General features: G+C 33.7%; 1 protein-coding gene across 4 annotated transcripts in view; it reads left to right on the top strand.

The window, feature by feature from the left end:
- The window catches only part of ADAD1 (adenosine deaminase domain containing 1), a 110,286-nt gene that overhangs the window by 36,465 nt on the left and 50,701 nt on the right, over positions 1-23,120 (top strand). For 3 of the 4 annotated variants that reach the window (XM_032858293.1, XM_032858283.1, XM_032858275.1), the window contains exons 10-12: positions 480-717; positions 4,529-4,661; positions 17,673-17,778. In XM_032858293.1, the coding sequence (XP_032714184.1) occupies positions 480-717; positions 4,529-4,661; positions 17,673-17,778 (477 nt within the window). Of the gene's footprint in view, positions 1-479; positions 718-4,528; positions 4,662-17,672; positions 17,834-23,120 lie in introns of those variants that run through there. The other variant, XM_032858302.1, reaches the window with a different exon arrangement.

The raw sequence follows: 23,120 nt of genomic DNA, 5'->3' as shown, positions 1-23,120 counted from the left end.
TGGTCATTATGTAAATTGTTTTGTGAAAATGGAACACTGTGGTACTGGAGTAGTTGTAATTTGTGGCTCATAGATGTGGAAAAATAACTTAATCTCACCAACCATTTCTCAGCCACATTTATTTCTTATATTATTTGTAGTTTCTTGTTGTAATCTGAGAATTCAAGACAGGATGAACCAGTTCTTTCTGACAGAACCTTGTAAGAAGCACTATATTTTTTTCTGGGTCAGTTCTGGCTCTTCACTTTTAGTCACTGGAATGTTGATTTGTTATTTTCTGTAGACTTTTTTTTAATGGAAATTATGACCATTGTTACTTTGTCCTCGTTCTGGTAAAAAAATACAGAAGTAGCTGCTGAGAAGTAGGAAAGGATAGGTTGCAAGAAAAAAATAAATAGACTTTAGACTGTTTTTTTTTGTTTTTTTTTTTTTTTGTCTATTGATATTGAACTTCTGGGTGTTTTGTTTTTACTTTCTAGGTGATGGGAATTGCAGTGATACTAGAGGTTTAGAAATTGCTATAAAGCAACGTGTTGATGATGCACTCACTTCAAAACTTCCAATGTTTTATTTGGTCAACAGACCTCATGTTAGTTTAGTACCTGCTGCATATCCACTTCACACGAACTTGGAATATAAATCCCTGAGTCTGAATTGGGCTCAGGGGGACATTTCTTTGGAGATTGTGGATGGCCTAAGTGGAAAAATCACTGAAAGGTTAGCATTATTAATTTCTTTTAAAATCACATATTTAAGTAGGACACTTGTGATGAGCACTGGTTGTTGGATATAAGTGTTGAATCACTGAATTGTACACCTGAAACTAATATTACACTGTGTTGACTAACTGGAATTTAAATAAAAACTGAAAAAAAATCTTAAAAGAGAAAATGTATTTACAGTACTGTATTTATCAGGAAAAAATGTGCATATAAATGGGCCTGTGCAGTTTAAACCTGTGTTGTTTAAAGGTCAGCTGTATTTGGAAGGGTCCTGTGCAAGTGTAAGGGGCCCAGAAGGTTAAGCTTCACAATAAATCTACCTCCCATCTGTCTATACTGTAATAAAAACAAAACAAAATCCTTAAAAATATTAAGTAAAAATTCATTTTAATGGAACTTTTAAAATTATTCTGAGTTCAGTTTTTTGAATTTTGAGCATTAATAATGATTGAGTGTGACTGTTTTGTAGGCATTGTACTAATTAAAAAAAAAAAAAAGAATATTTTTTTTTTCCCTGATGAGAAGACAGACCTGGAGAAGTTCTGTAACTTACTGAAATTACATAGTAAGTTGTATGGAGAGAGTATTTAAAATCAGTCTCCAGAACCTTTATTTTTCTAAGTATCATTTCATGATTTTAATTAACACTAGAGTCATATAATGTTTTGTTTTAAAAATTCCTCTTACTGAATCTGAATTTCTCTATCTAATTCTAAGAACCTGTATTTTGACATGTGTTTTCAAATATTACTTATATATACTTGAATGTGAGAGCTGATATACTATGTTTATGCTGCCTTCTTACAATAACTGTAGATGAGGTGGTAGTGTTGCTCTTTTACAGATAAATTGATTCAAGCTAGGTTTAGTATCTTTTTTAAAGTCTCCCAAATAGTAACACACCTGAGATTCATATCTGGACATTTTATTTCCAAAGCCCTTGTCAGTAACCATAATATGCTATGCCTTTAAGACATTTCTTTATAACATCCTTGCCATTGATTATCGAGTAAAACTAAAACTGTACTTTTAGTATGACCATACATTTATAATGAGGTAATGAATAATGTTAAAATTTTAAATGCCTAAACTGCTTTCTTTCTGAAAGATGGGTTTAAACTAAGACCACATACAAATGTTTCTCATTATGAACTTAGGCACACTATTGATTACTTCAGCTAGTGTGAATTACACTATTCTTACCTCGAATCAGCTGTTAATGAACAAGCTATACACAGACAAAACAATTCTTTGATAAAAAATTAAAAAGTCTTTTATTGAGAACAGATAAAATATGAGCATAACAAAGCTGAAATTAATGTACAATGAGCTTAATTAACTTATTATAGCTAAATGGTACAAATGAAAAGAGCAGATGTGATCTAAATATTAGACAAGACATTGTTCAGCTCCAAAGCATTACATAAGGCAGAGGAAACTATTATTAAAATGTGTGATTCACAAGGAAGAAAGAATAGTTATGGTTATCTATTCAACAAATAGCATAGTATCAACATTCATAAAGCATACGTTACAGAAGAGGAGGAAAAATAGAAATCCACTACTAGTTGAGACAGTAATTGACCTTTCAGTTCATGATCAGATAGACAACACAATAAGGAAGGATATAGTGTTTTTAAATAACAAAAAGGTAGATTTGATTAACTTACACAAAACTCTGCACCGTAAAAACATAAAATACACCTACTTTTGAAGAACCTATAGAATATTGAATATAGAATATTGAAAAAAAAAACAGATCCTATGTTAGGACACAAAGAGAATCTCAAATTCTAAAAGATAGAAGCAATGTGAGAACCCAGAGGTAGACCCTCAACTCTATAGTCAGCCAGCTAATTTTCAACAAATCAGGAAAGAATATCCAAAGGGAAAAAAAGACAATTTCCTCAACAAATGGCTTTGGGAAAACTGAATAGAAACATGCAGAAGAATGAAAATAGACCACTTTCTTAAAACCATACACAAAAATAAATTCAAAATAGATGAAAGCCTTAAATATGAGACAGTAATCCATTGAAATCCTAGAGGGGAACACAGACAGCAACCTCTTTGACCTCAGCCTCAGCAACTTTCTACTGACAGTCTCCATAGGCGAGGGAAACAAAAGTAAAAATGAACTATTGGGATTTCATCGAGATAAAAAGCTTCTGCACAGCAAAGGAAACAAACCTAAAAGGCAGCCTATGGAATGGGAGATGATATTTGCAAATGACATATCAGATCAAGGGCTAGTATCCAAAATCTATAAAGAACTCAACAAATTCAACATCCCAAAACCAAAAAATCCAGTCAAGAAATGAGCAGAAGACATTCACAGACATTTCTCCAAAGAAGACATACAAATGGCTAACAGACACATGAAAAAATGTTCATTATCATTAGCCATCAGGGAAATTCAGATCAAAACCACATTGAATTATTACCTTATACCAGTTAGAATGTCAAAAATTAACAAGGCAAGAAGCAACAAATGTTGGAAAGGATGTGGAGAAAGGGGAATCCTCTTATACTGTTGGTGGGAATGCAAGTTGGTGCAGCCACTTTGAACAGTGTGGAGATTCCTCAAAAAATGAAAAATCGAGCTACCTTATGACCCTGCATTTGCACTACTGGTTATTTACCACGAAGATACAGATATAGTGAAAAGAGGGGCCATATGTACCCCAATTTTCACAGCAGCAATATCCGCAATAGCCAAACTGTGGAAAGAACCAAGATGCCCTTCAACAGATAAATGGCTGAAGAAGATGTGGTACATATATACATATAATGCAATATTACTCATCCATCAGAAAGGATGAATACCCAACTTTTGCATCAACATGGATGGGAGTGGGCAAGATTATGCTGAGTGAAATAAGTCAAGCAGAGAAAGTAAATTATATGGTTTTGCTTGTGGAACATAAGGAATAACATGGAGGACATTAGAGAAGGAAGGGCAAAGAGAAGGGAGGGGATATTGGAAGGGGGAGATGAACCATGAGAGACTGTGGACTCTAAGAAACAAACTGAGGGTTTTGAGGGGTGGTGAGCCTCATGGTGGATATTAAGGAGGGCACATACTGTATGGAGCACTGGGTGTTCTACATAAACAATGAGTCTTGGAACACTACATCAAAAACTGATGGTGTACTGTATGGTGACTAACATAACACAATAAAAAAGTATGGGGGTGAGTGAAGGATTTGGACAATTTTTGTGAATACAAGAACAACTAAGATATAATGAGAGTTATAGCAAAAAATTTCATGGTCTATGGATCCACTTTTATTAGAAACAAAAATATATCTTCATGCACATATGTATACATAGGCGGAAGGAAGGTCAATATATATATATATATATTTAGTAAGTTCAAATTTACATACAGTGAAATGTACTATATAGTTAATGACTTTTGATCTATGTATACGCCTGTATAACCATCACCTCATTAAAATATAGGACATTTTCATCATTCCAGAAAATATTCCTGTGCCTTTTTCCAGTCAATTCTGCTACAACCACTCTCCTTATTTGAATCAACATAGATTAATTTTGCTTCAAACAATAAACTGTTCCAGTATCCACCATCTTTAATTTTTAATGCAACACTTAGAATAATTTAAGCTGTAAGTTAACAAAAGAAAGCAAATATTCAGAACATTTTTGTGTAAAAATCACTATCTTCATTGTATATAGTTTAGAAAAGTATTTGTAGATTCTGTGTTGATTTTAATCTCTACAATTGTCAACATAAATTCTTGAATAATAGTTAGTGGATGTTTCATTCCTTTCTACTTTAGTTCCCCATTTAAAAGTGGTGTGTCAATGGCAAGTCGGCTTTGTAAAGCTGCAATGTTAAGTCGATTTAACCTCCTTGCCAAAGAAGCTAAAAAAGAAGATTTACTTGAAGCTAGTACATATCATGCAGCAAAGGTAAGTCCTTAAAGGAATGAAATTGATCATAGAAATAATATTTAAGATAACAAAAATGTAATTTTATGATAATGAGCTATAGGAGAAGTTGCTTGAAATAGTTAACTAAATATAAGATACTTCCATGTACTGATAGAATTAATTTTTAAATGAATATGCCAGAAATTGAATATGTAAATGAATGTTGCCACCTACAGTAGCCACTTTAGTATGGTGTGTACCTATTTTGACGATATTTTATCAAAACCTGCTTTCATACCCAGAGAAACAAAATGATAAAATTTTTTCTGTATGTATTAACTTTCTAACTTTAGAAGTATTCTAAAATAATACAATAAGATTTCCATATAAATTAATTTTTCTATTTTAAAGATGTGAAACTGCTTTAATTTCAGTGTATGACTTGGGCCTGATTAAGTAGATGATGTATATAGCCTTTTTCTGTCTTTAAAAATATATATTTTTTTAGTATTACAAACATAATTCATATTTACAGAATTTGGCAATTTTTCTAAATACAGAGGGAAAATAGTACTTGTAATTCTTCCTACTATTCAAATTATGATACCCTTAATCCTGTAAGCATGTTATTTCAGTTTCAGTTTCTTGTGTTTTGCATATATATATATATATATATGTTTATGTATGCATATATTTTAGAATATTATACTGGATGTGTTTTTTAATCTGCTTTTTTTGTTTGGTATAGTCTGAGATGAACCATGTTATAATATGACATATGCAAGACATCAAGTTATTAAATACAAATTGTTTCTGATAACCTAAATTTAGTTTCAGTCAGTAATCTGGTATTGTATGAAAGTCTCTTAATTTCAACAATATCTTAATGCTCAGACTGTATATTCCCAACCTGTGAAACAATTTACTACAGATTTGTGGGTATGTACATACATTTTTAAGTATAAAAGCTTATCTAGGCAATTTCTGTCTTTGGTGGCATGAAGTCACAGATCCTATTTAGAAAAGCAAGTATAAAAACTGGACAAAATTGTCAAAAAACCACCTTTCACAACACTGGAAATTGAAGACAGAAATGTGTATTATTGAAAAACAGCTCGGGCTTTGGATAAGAACAACTGGAGTTTGTGGTACCTTCATCCAAGGGCTGTTCCTGTTCTTTCTCCCTCTTCTCTGCTTGTTTAAATGGCAAGAACTATAATTTTACTAGAGTGAGGATGTAGTAGTTTTGCTGCTTGAGGGTAGACTTGATTTGGGGCAGAGGGTAAAAATTGGAAGCTTTGTCAGCTAAAAGTGCCAAACCTAGTAGGAAACAAATGGGGAAAATCAATAATTTTGCTGCCCCAAGGTTGCAGTCCTTGTTGGGGCAAGTGATGAACCAACTAGTAACTTACTTAGGTAGATTTTAAAAATGAAAGAGCCATGGAAGGGCTGAGATAAATTCTCCATATATCCTTGGCTGAATGAGAACCTACACTTGTTCAGGGAAGACCCTAGAGAACCCAGTAACGAGTGAAACTATAAAAGAGAACTGGCTGCAACATTAAATCCAATAGTCCCTCCTTATCCTGGGGGATACTACCAAGAACCCCAGCGGCTGCCTGAAACCACAGGTAATACTGAATCCTATATATACTGTTGTTTCTTATATATACATATCTGTGATAAAGTTTGATTTATAAATTAGGCACAAGAGATTAACAACAATGATTTACATAGAACAATTTCAACAGTGTATTGTAATAAAAGATATATGATCTCTTTCTCAAAAAGTCTTGTCATAGTATACTCAACTTTCTTTTTCTTGTGATGAAATGAGATGATTAAATGCTTATTTGATGAGATGAAGTGAAGCGAGTGATGTGGGCATTGTGACATAGCGTGAGGCTACTATTGACCTCCTGATACATCATAAGGGGGATCCAGACTGTGGTTGACTATGGTGACTGAAACCAGGGAAAGCAAAGTCATGGGTAGGGTGGAGGGACTAGGTACACAACCTCCCCCACCAATACACACACAAATTGATGAGAAGGTAGATGCCTTATAAGTTTAAGGTGTTTGAGCAGTGTCTGCTGAAATCATATATCATTGAGCTGTGCAGGTATAGCATAACTATTAGTAAACCAGGCTAAAATATAAAAATAAGTAATAAAAAAACTGGGAAGGGACAACAGCAGCTGCATACCATGGAGAAAACAGATCTCACAATTTAAGCAAGCTAATTTAAAAATAAAAAACTTCAGAAAAAAGTAAAACCACATCCAGAGTTTCTACAATATGTTGTCTACAAAGTTTAAGTTTTAACCAAAAAATATGGGTTATGTAAAAAACAGGAGGGTGAAATCTACTCTCAGGAAAAAATAATAGTCAATAGAACCGGTTGGTTCTAAGTGGGTCCAAATGTTAAATATAGCTAAGACTTCAAAGCAGCTATTTTAAATATGTTCAGAGAATTAAAAGAAAATATAACTGTATCAAAAAATAGGCAATCTCTTTATTTTAAAGGATTTTATTGATTTTTTTTTTTTGACAGATCGAGCGTGCGCACAAGCAGGGGGAGCTTCAGGCAGGTAGAGGACGGGGGAGAAGGCAGGCTCCTGGCCAAGCAAGGAGCCAGATGTGGGGATCCATCCCAGGACCCTGGGATCATGACCTGAGCCTAAGGCAGGGGGCCATCCAGGAGCCCCAACAAATTGGCAATCTCAGTAGAGAAACAAACTACAAAAAAGAAAACCAAATGAAAATTTTAGAATCAAAACAATATTTAATAAGTGAAACATTCTTTAGATGAGCTCAACAGCACATTTGAGATGGCAGATAAAAATCAGTGAACTTTGAAGATAAATCAATAGTTTTTTTTTAATATTTTATTTATTTATTTGACAGAGATCACAAGTAGGCAGAGAGGCAGGCAGAGAGAGAGGAGGAAGCAGGCTCGCCGCCGAGCAGAAAGCCCGATGCGGGGCTCGATCCCAGAACCCTGGGATCATGACCTGAGCCGAAGGCAGCGGCTTTAACCCACTGAGCCACCCAGGTACCCCAATAGTTATTTTTTAAAGACAGAATGAAAACAGATTGAAGAAAAATAAGCAGAGCCTCAAAGATTTGTGGAACAATATTAAGCACACCAACACATGTGTATTAGGAATCTCAAATGGAAAGGAGGGAGACAAACAGGAAAAAAAAGAAACAATGACTGAAAAAAAAAACCAGTCATCCAACTGGATGAAAAACATTAACAGATTCAAGAAACTCAGCAAATCCCCAAGAAAAGAAAAAAATTTGAAAAGATCCATACCTGTTAGATCCATCCGTTAGAGAAAGACAAATACCTTATGATTTCATTCATATGTGAAATTTAAGAAACCAATGAAGATAAAAAACTTTTAACTATAGAGTATAAACTGGTCGTTGCCAGAGGAGACATGGCTGAGGGGTGGGTAAAATAGATGAAGAGCATTAAGAATACATTTACTGTGATGAGCACTGAGTAATATATTGAATCATATTGCATACCTGAAAGTAATATAACACTGTATATTAATCATAATGGAATTTTAGAGCATACTACTTAAAAAGATCCATACCTAGATATGTCCTATTCAAACTGCTTGAGACCAAAACAAAGATTAATCCCATCATTAATCATTAGGTAATACAAATAAAAACCACAATGATTTACTACTATTTATGGTTATTAACAATAGGGCAGTACATCTAAAGGTTGATTTCAGCATCAATGGAGGCCACCCTAAAATAGCCAGAACAGTCTTGAATAAGAAGAATATAATTGGATTATTCACACTTCTGATTTCAAATCTTACCATAGAGCCACAGTAATCAAGACACTGTAATACTGGCATAAGGATAAACATATAGCTCAATAAGATATAATTGATAGTTAAGAAATAAACCTTAATGGGGCACCTGGGTGCCTCAGTGGGTTAAGCCTCTGCCTTCGGCTCAGGTCATGATCTCAGGGTCCTGGGATCGAGCCCCACATCAAGATCTCTGCTCAGCAGGAAGCCTGCTTCCCCCTCTTTCTCTGCCTACCTATGATCTCTCTCTCTCTCTGTCACATAAATAAAATATTAAAAAAAAAAAGAAATAAACCCTAACACTTATGGACAGTTGATTTTTAAGAAGAATACCAAGATAATTCAGTGGCAAGAAATAGTTTTTTCAACAAATAGTCTTAGGACAACTTTCCACAGGGAAAAGAATAAACTTAGACCTCTACCTCATACCATGTACAAAAATTAACTCAAAATGGATGATAGACCTATATAAGAGTTAAAACTGTAAAACTCTTAGGTGAAAACATAGAAGAAAATGTGTGTATTCTTAGAGAAAGGTTTCTTAGATCTGATACCAAAAATACAATCCAAAAGAGAAAAAAAAAGGTATTTTAGACTTTATTACAGTAACAACTTTTGCATTTCAAAAATTAAGAAAATGAAAAGGCAAGCTACATACTATGAAAAAATATGTGCAAATTACATATCTGTTAAGGGACTTGTATCCAGAATAAATAAAAACTCTTGCAACTCAATAATAGATACATGACCTAGTTTTTAAAATGACCAACGAATTTGAATAGACATTTCTATAAGTAAAATAAATGACCAATAAGAATATGAAAAGATGTTCAACATCATTAATCATTAGGGAAATACAAATAAAAACAACAGCGATTTGCTACTTTACACATACTAGGATACATAAAGATCTTAAATGTTGGCAAGGATGTAAGGAAATCAAAACCATCACCATTGCTGGTAGGAATGTAAAATGATGCAGCCTCTTTGGGAAACAATTCAACAGTTCCTCAAAAGTTAAGTATTGAGAGGTGTCTGGCTGGCTCAGTTGGACGAGCATGTGACTCTTCATCTAGAGGTTGTGAGTTCAAGCCCCACATTGGATGTAGAGATTACTAAAAATAAACTTTAAAAAAATTAAATATAGAGTTATCATATAACCCAGGAATTCCCCTCCTAGGTATATTATTAAGAAAATTGGAAACACATATTCACACCAAAATTGTAAACGGATGTTCGTAGCAGCTGTATTCATATTCACAAAAGGTGGAAACAACCCAAATGTTCATCAGGTGATGAATGGATAAACAAAATGTGGCATATATCTTTAATCATCCATAAAAGAGAAAATGAAGTATTGATACATTCTACATGGGTCAACATTGAAAATGTTATGTTAAGTGAAAGAAGCCAGACAAAAAGCCACAGATAATATGATTTCATTTATATGAAGTTTCCAGAATAGGCAAATTCATAAAGATAGAAAATAGATTAGTGGTTTCCAGGAGCTGGGGGGAGGAGAGAATGAAGATTGACTGCTAATGGGCATAGGATTCGGTTTTGGAGTGATGAAAAATTCTGGAATTACTGGTAGTGGTTATACAACTCTGTGAATATACTAGAAACCATTTATTTATTATATACTTTAAAAGGATGAATTTTATGATATATGAATTATATCTTAACAAATCTGTTAGAAAAGAATGCAGTGAATTGATGTGCTTATGGATTGGAGAAAAAAAATATTGTTAAAATGTCTATATTACCCAAAGCAATCTACACATTTAGTGCAATCCCTATCAAAATACCACCAGTTCACAGAATTGGAACGAACAATCCTAAGGTTTGTATGGAACCACAAAAGACCCCAAATAGTCAAAGCAGTCTTGAAAAAGAAGCATGTGGAGGCATCAGAATTCCAGACTTCAAGCTATATTACAAAGCTGTAGTCATCATGACAGTATGGTACTGGCACAAAAACAGATCGATCAGTGGAACAGAATGGAAAACACAGAAATGGTCAACTAATCTTTAACAAAGCAAGAAACAGTATCCAAAGGAGAGAAGTCTCTTGAACAAATGGTGTTGGCAATATTGGAGCACTTTTTAAACCATACACAAAAATAAATTCAAAATGGATAAAAGACCTAAAAGTGAGACAGGAAACCATCAAAATCCTAGAGGAGAACACAGGCAGCAACCTCTTTGACATTGCCGTAGCAACTTCCCACTATACCTTTGTCAAGAGGCAAGAGAAACAAAAGCAAAAGTGAACTATTGAGACTTCATCAAGATTAAAAACTGCACAGTGAAGGAAACAATCAACCAAAAAGCAGTTTACAGAATGGGAGAAGATATTTGCAAATGACATACCAGATGTTAATATCCAAAATCTATAAAGAACTTATCAAACTCAGCAATCCCCCATAACCCAAAAAAAATCCAGTCAAGAAATGGGACAGAAGACAGCAATAGACACTTTTCCAAAGAAGACATCCAGATGGCCAATGGATACATGAAAAGATATTCAGCATTACTCATTATTAGGGCAATCAAAGCCACAATGAGATAGCACCCCAGCCCTGTCAGAATGGCTAAAATAACAATACAGGAAACAAGAGATGTTGGTGTGGAGAAAGGGGAGCCCTCTTACACTGTTGGAAATGCAAACTGGTGCAGCCACTTTGAAAAACAGTATAGAGGTTCCTCAGAAAGTTAAAAATAGAACTATCCTATGATCCAACAATTGCACTACTAGGTAGTTACCCTAGTAGTGCAATTGTTGGATCATAAGGATCAAAAATACTGGTTCAAGGGGCACATATACCCTGATATTTACAGCAGCATTATCAACAATAGTCAAATTATGGGAAGAGCCCAAATGCCCGTTGACTGATGAATGGATAAAGAAGATGGTGTGTTTGTGTGTGTGTATATATATATGATACATATATAATGGAATATTATTCAGCCATCAAAAAGAATGAAATCCTGTCATCAATGTGGATGGGGCTAGATTGTATTATGCTAAGCAAAATAAGAAAGAAATATATGATTTCACTTATATGTGGAATTTAAGAAACAAGGGGAAGGGGAAGAAAAGGGAAGCAAACCATAAAAGATTCTTAACTACAGAGAACAAACTGAGGATTGCTGGATGAGAGGTCAGCGCAGGGATGGGCTAAATGGGTGGTGGGTATGAAGGGAGGCACTTGTGTTGACCACTGGGTGTTATACATAAGTGATGGATCACTAAATTCTACTCCTGAAACCAATATTACATGATATGTTAACTGAAATATAATTTTGAGAAAAGAAAGAAAAGAAAAATATGTTTAAAGTGCTGAACGAAAAACCTGATAACCGGGAATTGTATAGCAAGATAATTCTTAAAAGCAAAATAAAAAAAAAAAAAATCCCCAGGCAGACAAAAATAAAGAAAATTTGTTGTTAGTATAACTTCCTTAAGAGGAATTCCAAAGGGAGTCCTTGAACCTTGGAAGAAATAACACGAGCTGACATATAAATCTACAGAAAGGGACAAAGAATACTGAAAATGGTAATCATGGGATAAATATAAAAGGGTGTGTGTGTGTGTGTGTGTGTTTCCTTTTATTTTCTTTAGAAAGTGGAAGTTCTTTAAGACAATATTAACAGTGTATTAATTTGTAACAAAGGTAGATGCAATATAGACAGTGATAGTATAACAAAGGACAGAGAAAGAAATCAGTCAGTATTGGAACAAAGATACTGTATTTTACCAAATTAAGTCAGTATGAATATGAAGTAGAATACAGTAAGACACAGAAGCATAGGGTGGCTGGGTGGCTCAGTGTGTTAAGCCTCTGCCTTCAGCTCAGGTCATGGTGCCAGTGTCCTAGGATCCAGGCCCACATTGGGCTCTCTGCTCAGCAGGGAGCCTGCTTCCCATCTTTCTTTGCCTGCCTCTCTCCCTACTTGTGATCTCTCTCTCTCTCTCTCTCTCAAATAAATAAATAAATAAATAAATCTTTAAAAAGAAAAAGATACAGAAGCATATTGTAATTCCTAAAGTAACCATGAAGAAAATAACTGAAAACTACATGCAAAATATCAACACATGAATTAAAATTGTATATTAAAATTCATTTTTGAAAAAACTAGAAGGCGATAAAGAGGAAGCAGAGAAATAAAAGACATGGGACTTGGAAAAGAGTGAAATGGCAGACATGAACCCACTTTATCAATAATCACATTAGGTTCTGTTAGACTAAATGCTCCAGAGAAAAGGCAGAGGTCATCAGAGTGGGTTAAAAAAAAAAAAAAAAAAAAAAAAGGGCAAGATTCAACTCTATGCTGTCTGCAGGAAACACATGAAATTCAAAAACACAAACAAGTTGAAACTAAAAAGATGAAAAAACATACGTAAACTGTAGCAATAAAGAGAGCTGAAGTGTTTATATTAACATCAAATATATGTTGAGAAATATAAGACAATGAGTGATGTTTTATAGTAGTAAAAAGGCTAATGCATTGAAACATAACAAATAGTTATGTAATAATTGCGTGTGTTAGTAACAACAGAACCCAAAAATACATAAGCCAAGACTGACAGGATTGAAAGGTGAAATAGATAATTCTACAATTACAGTAGGAGGTTTTTTCCCAGAAAAATGTACTTTTTAATTTTTTATTGTGTTATGTTAGTTACCATACAGTACCTCATTAGTTTTTGATGTAGTGTTCCATGATTCATTGCTTATATATAATACCAGTGCTCTATGCAATCAATGCTCTCCTTAATACTCATCACCAGGTTCACCCATCCCGCATACTCCCCTTCTAAAACCCAGAGTTTGTTTCTTGGAGTCCACAGTCTCTCATGGTTCTTTTCCCCCTTTGATTTCCACCTTCCCTTCATTTTTCCCTTCTCCTAATGCCCTCCAATTATGTAGGAGGTTTTAATAGTCTTATTTCAGCAGTTGATAAAACAACTAGACAGAAAATAAGAATATAAAAGGCTTAAATATCAGTGCCTGTACTGGCCTGTATTAAACACTACATAACCGAATATACATTATTTTCAAGTACACTTGGAAAATTCTCCAGTATTGGCAATAAAGCAAGTCTCAGTAGAAATCAGCAGTGGAATGAAATCTGGGAAGTTAACCATTTAGGAATTAAGCAGCTTAACTTCTGAATAACCTGTGAGTCAAGAAATTATAAGCAAATTAAAAAAAAATCTTCTGAATCAAAAATTAACTGAATGAAAATACAACATATTAAAATTTGTGGAATATAACTGAAGGAGTGGTTAGAAATTTATAACTTTATTCACTTATATTAGGAAAGAAGGGAATTGTAAAATGAGTTAATTTGAGTTTCCACCATGAGATGTTAGAAGAGCAAATTAAAAGTAGAGAGGGAATAATATAAAATGGTTAGAAAATTCTAGAAAACAAAAAATAAAAATAGAAAAAAATCAATGAAATCGAAAGTTGGTTCATTGAAAAAAAATCAACATTGATAATCCTTTAGATTATCCTTTAGATTAACTGATAAAATAGTAAGATAATACAAGCAATCAAAATTTGGAATGAAAGATGAGTCATTACTACAGACCCCAAAGAGCTAAAATAATTATAAGAGAATATTATGAACTTTTATTTTTTAAGATTTTATTTATTTGTCAGAGAGAAGAGAGCACAAGCAGGGAAAGTGGCAGGCAGAGGGAGAGAAGCAGGCACCCTGCTGAGCAAGGAGTGAGATGCAGGGCTTGATCCTAGGACCCTGGGATCATGTCCTGAGCCGAAGGTGGACACTTAACTCACTAAGCCACCCAAGCATCCAGTATAAACGTTTTTAAAAAATTAGACAAGTTAGATGAACACATTCCTAGAGTGATACAAATTATAAAATGTGACTAAAGAGAATATCCAGATTGAAATAAAGTAGTTGAATTAATTAAAATTCTTTTCCTAAAAAGACAAACCAAGAAACAGACTCAATTATAAATAACAAACTGATGGTTACCAGAGGGTGTGGAGGGTATGGGTTAATAGATGATGAAGATTAAGGAGTGCCCTTGTCTTGAGCACCAAGTAATGTATGGAATTGTTGAATTGCTATATTGTGTACTTGAAACTAATAAAACACTGTAATGTTAACTGGAATTAAAAACAAAATTCTTTTCCTAAAGAAAAGCAGAGTGCAGATACAGCTTTACTGGTGAATTCTATCAAACTATATGCAAAAAAAGAAGCACAAATCCTACAAAAAACTAATAAATAGAAGAGAGAACAGTTGCCAACTTTTATGAGGTCACTATAACCCTGATACCAAAACAGGATTAAAACATCACAAAAAATGAAGACTACAAACTTTATCTCTCCAGAACATAAATGCAAAAATTTTAAGATATTGGCAGAGTAAATCCAGCAGCCCAGAGAAAGGATTATACACCATGACAAAGGAGGTTTGTTCCAAGAATACAAGGTTGATTAAACATCAGAAAATTATTGGATGTACTACCATTATATGAATAGACTCGAGTTCAAAACCCACATAATTACCTCAAAAGATGTCCAAAATGTATTTCACAAAATCCAACAGCTATTCATGGTAAAAATACTGAATAAGAAATAGAAGTAAATTTCCTCCAATGAAAAACCTACAATTGACATCATGCTTAATGGTGAAAGAATACTCTTCCCCTTGCCCCCCACAAGATTAGGGAAGAAAACAAGAATGTCTGTTCTCATCTCAATTCTATTCAACAGTACTCTGTATGTCCTAGCAAGTTCAGCAAGTTAAGAAAAAGAAAAGGCATTGAGACTGGAAAGAAACAGAAAAACTCGTTTTATTTCTAAATAATGTAATCTTGTATGCAAAATATCCCATGGAATCTATTAAAAACAACTATATCATATGTGAGTTTAGTACACATTATAAGGACAATATAGAAAAACAAATTGTGTATATATATAGATACTAGGAATGAACACTTCTTTTTTTTTTTTTAATTGGGAAAACTGTTTTCTCCAGAATAGCATAAAAAATGCTTAGAGGTGATTTTAACTAAGTATAAGATCTATACACTGAAAATGATGAAACGTTGCTGAGAATAATTGAAGACCTAAATAAATGGAGAAATGTACCATTTAATGGGTTGGAAATAAAACATTTTAGGATGTCACTTCTTGCCAAACTAATCTATGGATTCAAGGCAAACTCTTATTAGAATCCCAGCAAGCTTTTGTGTAGGAATTGACGAGCTGTTCTGATCAAAATTGAAAAGGAAATTTAAAGGACATAGAAGAACCAAAATATTTTTAAGATTTTATTTATTTGACAGCGAGAGACCCAGCGAGAGAGGGAACACAAGGGGGGAGTGGGAGAGGAAGAAGCAGGTTTCCCACTGAGCAGGGAACCTGATGTGGGGTTCGATGCCAGGACCCTGGGATCATGACCTGAGTTGAAGGCAAATGCTTAATGACTGAGCCACCCAGGTGCCCCCCAAATCAATTTTTTAAAAGCAGATTTACTCTACCTAGTTTCAAAATTCATCATAAAGCCACAGTAGTCAAGACAATGTATTGATGTAATGATAGACATATAGATCATGGAACAGAATAAGAGGTAGAAATAAATCCACACACTTATGGTCAATTAATTTTATATAAAGGTGCCAAGGTAACTTAATGGGAGAAAGAATAGTCTTTTTATTTTTAATAAATGGTGCTGGAACTGTTGGATATTTGTGGACCAAAAAGAAAAAAATTTAACTTAGACTCTATGAGTCATACAAAAAAATTAAAATAGATCATATTTCTGAGAGAGCTAAAACTTAAAACTTCCAAAAAATATCAAAATATTTGTATTCTTAGGTTAGGAAACAGTTTCTTAGATGTGATATCAAAAGCACAATCTATAAAAGAAAAAATTGATCATTTGGACTTCAGAATGTAAAACTTGCTTTTCAAAAGTCATCATTAATGAAAATACAAGCCATAGACTGGAGGAAAAAATGGGCTAATCATACATTTGATAAAGATCTTGTATCTGTAAAAATACATAATGAACTCTTAAAAATCAATATTGAGAGGGCAAACAACCCAGTTTTTAAAAGTAGCAAAGAATATATACAAATGGCTAATACACATATAAAAGATGCTCATCCTCATCGGTCAGTAGGTGTTGACCATACTATACAACCACTAAACTCCAAAACACTATATACTAGGTATTGTTGCAGAGAAACTGGAGAACTCTTGCACTGCCAATGAAAATGTAAAATAGTATGGTCTCCTTGGAAAATAATTTGGCTGTCTTGAAAAGATAATCATACAGTTACCATGTGATCCAGCATTTTCACTGGTGTCTGTCTAGGAGGACCAGAAACTTGTACCACAGAGGACTTGTACATAAATGTTTACAGCAGCATTATTCATAATAGTGCAGAACTGGAAACATTCAGTTGTTCATCAGTTGGTGAATCTATAAACAATATGATAAATCCATATGATGGAGTACTAATCGGCAATGAAATAGATCAAACTACAAATACATGAAACAATATGAATGAATCTGAAAGCATTATGCTAATCAAAAGAAGCCTGACACAAAAGAGTTCATATTATGTTCCATCAGTTTTTATGAAATCTCTAGAAAAAGGAAAACTCTAAAGACAGATAAATTCATGGCTGGCTGGATCTGGGAATTGCAGTTTGGACTGCAGATGGGCACAGTGGAACTTTTTTGCAGGTGATAGAATTGGTTTACAACTTGACTGTGGGATGGTTGCATACCTTTATAAGTTTACTAGAAATCATCAAACTGTGTACTTGTGAGTGCATTTATGGTATGTAATTATACTTCAGTAAAGCTTTTTTTTAAGTTCATTTATATGTTGATTTATAGAAAATGAAGGGAACCAAAATGATGGTGATTATTATTTGTGCCTTACACACAGATTTTATTTTCTTCTTTATATTTTCTCTACTTTTCAAGTTTTCTGTGATGAGTATGATTATTTTAATAAAAAATGTTCAAAAAGTTGTCTTTAAGGAGTGTTGGAAAGGAAAATGTTTAGTTTCAAAAACAATGAGAAAAATAGGAATTCAAAAATATTTTAATTTTTAAAATGTCAAATTTACGAAGCAAGATTGGGGTTACTTTTCATAAGCCAAATTCTGCCTATATTCTATAATTCAATTTTTTTTTCTTTCTATAGAGTATGTCTGGATCCTATCAAGAAGCTAAAACTTTGCTGAAATCGTACTTGCAGCAGCATGGCTATGGCTCCTGGATTGTGAAATCTCCCTGTATAGAGCAATTTAGTATGTGATTTAGGCAATCCATTGTCATATTAAAAATCTTTTGTTTTTTGGTGTCTTTGACTAGTAAATATATTTTAAAATTTTTGGTGGTTTTCAGCTTTCAAAACCAGAGTCTTGCAACAGCAGTGTCCAGAGATTGCTGAAAATAATAATTTATATTAAAATATTGAGTTTTTTCTCTTTTTTTTTGAAAAATTATTACCTGAGTCATTATGCAGCTATTTTGCATTTGTTTTTACAGGCATTATAAAGCCCTTTTTATAGTTTGAAAGAAAATTTCTTTAAAGTTTTTGCTTTTAAGCTGTTTAGCAAATATATTCAACATTGTTTCTGGGTATCTCACTCAGGTTGTTTCTTTTTAAATTAAGAATTAGAATCCAGGAATACAAATAATAATTTTTGCTCATGTGTTGATTAATTCAATGAACATATGAGTGCCTAATATTTGCCAATCACCATGCTTGTGTGATAGTGAAAAACAGCAACTAGAACACCATTTCTCATGTCCAAGAAGTTTATGAATGCAAACTGCACATATATATGCAGAAAAATGTTAACATGTTAGAGAATAATTTCATAAATTAGTTATTCTGATTAAAAGTCATCGTAAATGCTTTAAATAAGATTGACCATTTTCAAGTGTTGTGTAAGATCCATCCAAATGTGATTTAGTATTTATAATTTGGGTAAGTAGGGATTTCTGATAATCAACAAAATATTATTTAGCTTTACATTTATATTTGTTTATACAGTGATTAGATCAAAAGACAAAGTTTGGTTATACTTGAGTTAGGCTAATGTATCATCAGTGAAATTGTGAGTTTGTTCCATACTTCAGCCTCTTAAACCTATTCCTTAGTTTCATTCACAGATGACTTAAGCATTATTGGTCTCAGACTTTATTCCTCTTAGCTTGGGTCTTTATAATCTCTGATAAGGTCTGTGTAGTTTTTTTGTTTTGTTTTGCCTATTCTAAAAATATCTTTGCAAGACAAATTGATACTAGTTGTTGGCATTCTTTGTTCAGAGATATAAGCTTGATAGAAAGGACTCTCGACTGCCTTACATGAAAATCAGCAATGCTTATTGCTTCTTTTATGTATTATGGTCATATAAGATATTTGCTTGAAGAAAAGCAAACTTCTAAATTCAGCCTTCTAGACTTTAACTTTTAAAATTGTTCAAAAGCCACTAAACTAGTTAGATCTAAATTTAAGTCCTCTTTTAGCTCTCAGGTTCTGTTATCTGAGATAAACATTAAAGGATAGATAAAAATTGAGAAAGCTGAAATGGGAGAGAGGATATATTACAGTGGGAAATAATAATCCAAAGATTAGATGGGAAGTGTCACAGTGTTTGAGGCTAGAGTATAGAACACTGGATGGGAAAGTTGAGGGTTGAATCTAGCAGATGTTCTCATTTGGGTAGTCACATGGGAAACCTTGAAGGATGTTGTGTAGGAAAGTGACATACATTAAGGCATGATTCCACAACATTTTGTTTACTTATTATGGAAATTTCCAAACATACAAAAATAGAATAGTAAATGAATCCCCATGTACCCATCACCCAGCTTCAGTAATTATTAAAACATAGCAGTCTTATTTTGTATATGTTGGATTATGTTAGAAAAAATGCCAGACAAGTTATTTTTTTTTTAGTTTTATTTTTTAAGTTTTTATTTAAATTCCAGTTAACATACAGTGTAATGTTAGTTTCAGGTGTACAATATAGTGATTTAATACTTTTGTGTGTCACTTGGTGCTCATCACAAATGCACTCCTTAATCCCCCTCTCCTATTTCACCCATTCCCCCACCCACTTCCCTCTGGTAACCATGTTTGTTCTCTATAGTTGAGTCTGTTTGTTGGTTTCTCTCTCATTTGAAAATGCTTTGATACATATCTGTGAGACATGAGAACTCTTTAATACACACATACACACCTTTATAGCCACAATCCAGTTAGCATACCTTAAAAATTAATAGTAATTCTCCCAACATCTCTTAAGGGTTGTATAGATTGTTGGAATCAAGATGAAAACCAATATCCATATGTTGGACACAATTTGTATGTTAAATGTCTGTTAATCTACAGATTTCCTCTCACTTCTTTTCTTTTAATTAGTTCCTGGAAAACAAACAAACTACGTTCCAAGTGGAGTCTTACACGATCTCATTTTTGCTGCTTACATTTCCATGATGTCATTTAGTGTGTTTCTCTGTGATCTGTATTTCCAAAAATAAGTAGTTAAATCTAGATGCTTTCAAATAGAGGTTCAATTTTTTTTTTTGCAAAAATATAGGTAGTATATATACATTCATCACAAGACACAATGTGAGGGTTTTCTCTTTTTGTAATATTAGCAGTCGTTGATCATTGCCCAGTTCCATTATTTCACTGGAGATTGCAGCTGATAAGTTCTCTCATTGGATGGAATGCTTCTGTTAAAAGAAATGTTTGCTTATAGATGATTTGATGACCTGAGGTGTAGTTAGCACACAAAGGCTAGATTGGCTCTCTGTCTTTATGTTTTTGAAATAGTTGGTTCCCTATCATTTTTTAAAGTTCACAGTGAGAATTTTTTCAGTATCATTATGAATTTAAACATATTTGTGTTTCACTCATTACAATTCATATTCATATTGTTCTCTTGTGTCAGTTGGAACCTAATATCATTTTGTATCTCAAGCGGAGATACTCAGCAATTGGAAATAGAGGTATAGAGACCTTTGAGAAAATTTTAGAGTAAGGATAAAAAATTAGGAATCACTTGCAAAGAGGCAGTTCTCAAATTGGGAGAAAAGATTTTTGCTTTTTCTTGAGCATGAAAAAAATATTAGGGCTAGATTCCCAAGAAAGTCTTATATTTTGCATTTGGAAAAATAAGAGGAAGCAACAGATGGGTGAAGAGTGAGGTTGGCAGAAAGAGAAATTTCAAAGAATAGGGTAGGCATTCTCAGGTGCTCTACAGGTCAAGGAGAATGAGAACTACAAAAATATCACTGGAATTGGCAACCACAGTTGTCACAAATGGCTAAAATAGCAGTTTCCCAAGCTAATTGCTCAGAAGAGGCATCACTCCAGGGTGATAAGCAGATTTTGGAAAAGCCCCCAAATCTACATTTTAACAAGTTACTGCAGATAATTTGATGTGGGTAGTACATTGACCACACTGAAAAACACCACCCTGCACAGTAATAAAAGTTTGGTGGTGGCAAAAAGATTGGCCACAATTAAGGAATAAATGAGAGATGAGGATTTGGAGTCAGTGATTGAATTCAGTTCTTTCTTGCAGTGTGGTGGTGAGACTAATATGGCTGAGTTTGGGTTTTTTGGATCTTTTTGCTGTAAGATGGAGAGTTCATCAATGTGCATGAATTTACAGTAGAACCATCTAATGTGATATTGATGACTTTTGAGGGAGAATAGTGGATGTCAGTTCAGATAATTGGCCTAGTTGCAATCAGATCAACTATGCTTAGAGAATTTTGGGTGATATGAATGTATTATTGAAATGGCTCAAGCCAAAATGGGGGGAATAAACTATGAGTACATAGAATTAAGTGGAAGTAAAGCAGTTTCACTGAGAATGTGAATATAAGAGAACAGGAGATTGTATTCAGGTTATTTTCAAAGTTCAAACTTGTAGGTATTTAACATTCTGGCCTGTATTTTGTCAGGTTTCACCTTCAATCTAACCCAGTTATTAGTTGAAATCTAGGCATAAAAAATGGCTTATGAATTGAGATTTAGTGTTCATTCACTCTGTGAGGGATCTTTTAGTGCTAGGGATAGCTAGAGCTCTGGACAGTCAACCCTGGCCTTAGGCAGCCTGTTTGTTGCCCCTATGTTCAGTAATGCCATTTTCTTGTCTGTGCCGTGGTATGAAAAATTTAGAAGACAGCATTCTAAATTTTTTTTAAGATTTTAAAAAAATTTTGATTTAGTTAACATACACTGTATTATTAGTTTCAAGGGTAAAATTTAGTGATTCATTGGTTGCATGTAACACCCAGTGCTCATTATATTAAGTGTCCTCCTTAATGCTCAACACTCAGTTACCCCATCTCCCCATTCACCTCCCCTCCAGCAACCCTCAGTTTATTCTCTATAGTTAAGAGTCTCTTATGGTTTGCCTCCCTCTCTGTTTCTACCTTATTTTATTTTTCCTTACCTTACCGTTTGTTCATTAGTTCTGTTTCTTAAATCCCACATATGTATGAAATCATGTGGTATTTGTCTTTCTCTGACTTATTTTGCTTAGCATAATATACTCTAATTCCATCCTTGTTGTTGCAGATGGCATGATTTCATTCTTTTTGATAGCTAAGTAGTATTCCCATATCTGTATATCTATAAATATACACCACTTCTTTAACCATTCATCCCTTGATGGATATCTCAGCTTTTTCAATATTTTGGAAATTGCTGCTATAAACTTTGGGGTGCATGTGTCCTTTCTAATCACTTATTATTTATCCTTTGGGTAAATATGTAGTAGTGCAATGCTGAGTCATAGGGTAGCTCTATTTTTCAATTTTTTGAGCAATCTCCATACTGTTTTACACAGTGACTGCACCAGTTTGCATTTCCACCAACAGTGCAAGAGGGTTCCCCTTTCTCTGTATCCTCACCAACATCCGTTGCTTTCTGAGTTTTACATTTTAGCCATTCTGACCAGTGTGAGGTGGTATCTCATTGCGGTTTTGATTTCAGGTTCCCTGATGATGAGTGGTCTTGAGCATTTTTTCATGTGTCTGTTAGCCATTTGTATGTCTTCTTTGGAGAAATGTCTGTGAATGTCTTTTGCCCATTTCTTGACTGGATTTTTTTGGTTTTGGGTTATTGAATTTGGTGAGTTCCCTTTAGATTTTGGATACTAGCCCTTGATTTGATATGTCATTTGCAAATATCCTCTCCCATTCCATAGGTTGCCTTTTAGTTTTGTTGATTGTTTCCTTTGCTGTGCAGAAGCTTTTTAACTCGATGAAATCCCAATAGTTCATTTTTACTTTTGTTTCCCTCACCTGTGGAGACTGTCAGTAGAAAGCTGCTGAGGCTGAGGTCAAAGAGGTTGCTGACTGTGTTCTCCTATAGGATTTTGATGGATTCCTGTCCCACATTTAGGGATTTCATCCATTTTGAATATATTTTGTGTATGGTTTTAAGAAAGTGGTCAAGTTTCATTCTTCTTGTTGAAGAAATTGTCTTTTCTTCCCTTTGGATATTTTTTCCTGCTTTGTCAAAGATTAGTTGACCATAGAGTTGAGGGTCCATTTCTGGGTTCTTTATTTTGTTCTATTGATCTGTGTGTCTGTTTTTGTGCCTGTACCATATTGT

This window comes from Lontra canadensis, unplaced genomic scaffold (genome assembly GCF_010015895.1).
Source record: "Lontra canadensis isolate GAN:19392208 unplaced genomic scaffold, GSC_riverotter_1.0 scaffold1, whole genome shotgun sequence".
In the NCBI taxonomy this organism is placed as follows: Eukaryota; Metazoa; Chordata; class Mammalia; order Carnivora; family Mustelidae; genus Lontra; species Lontra canadensis.
Note: the sequence above shows the minus strand (reverse complement) of the source record. Positions and strands in the feature narration are given on the sequence as shown.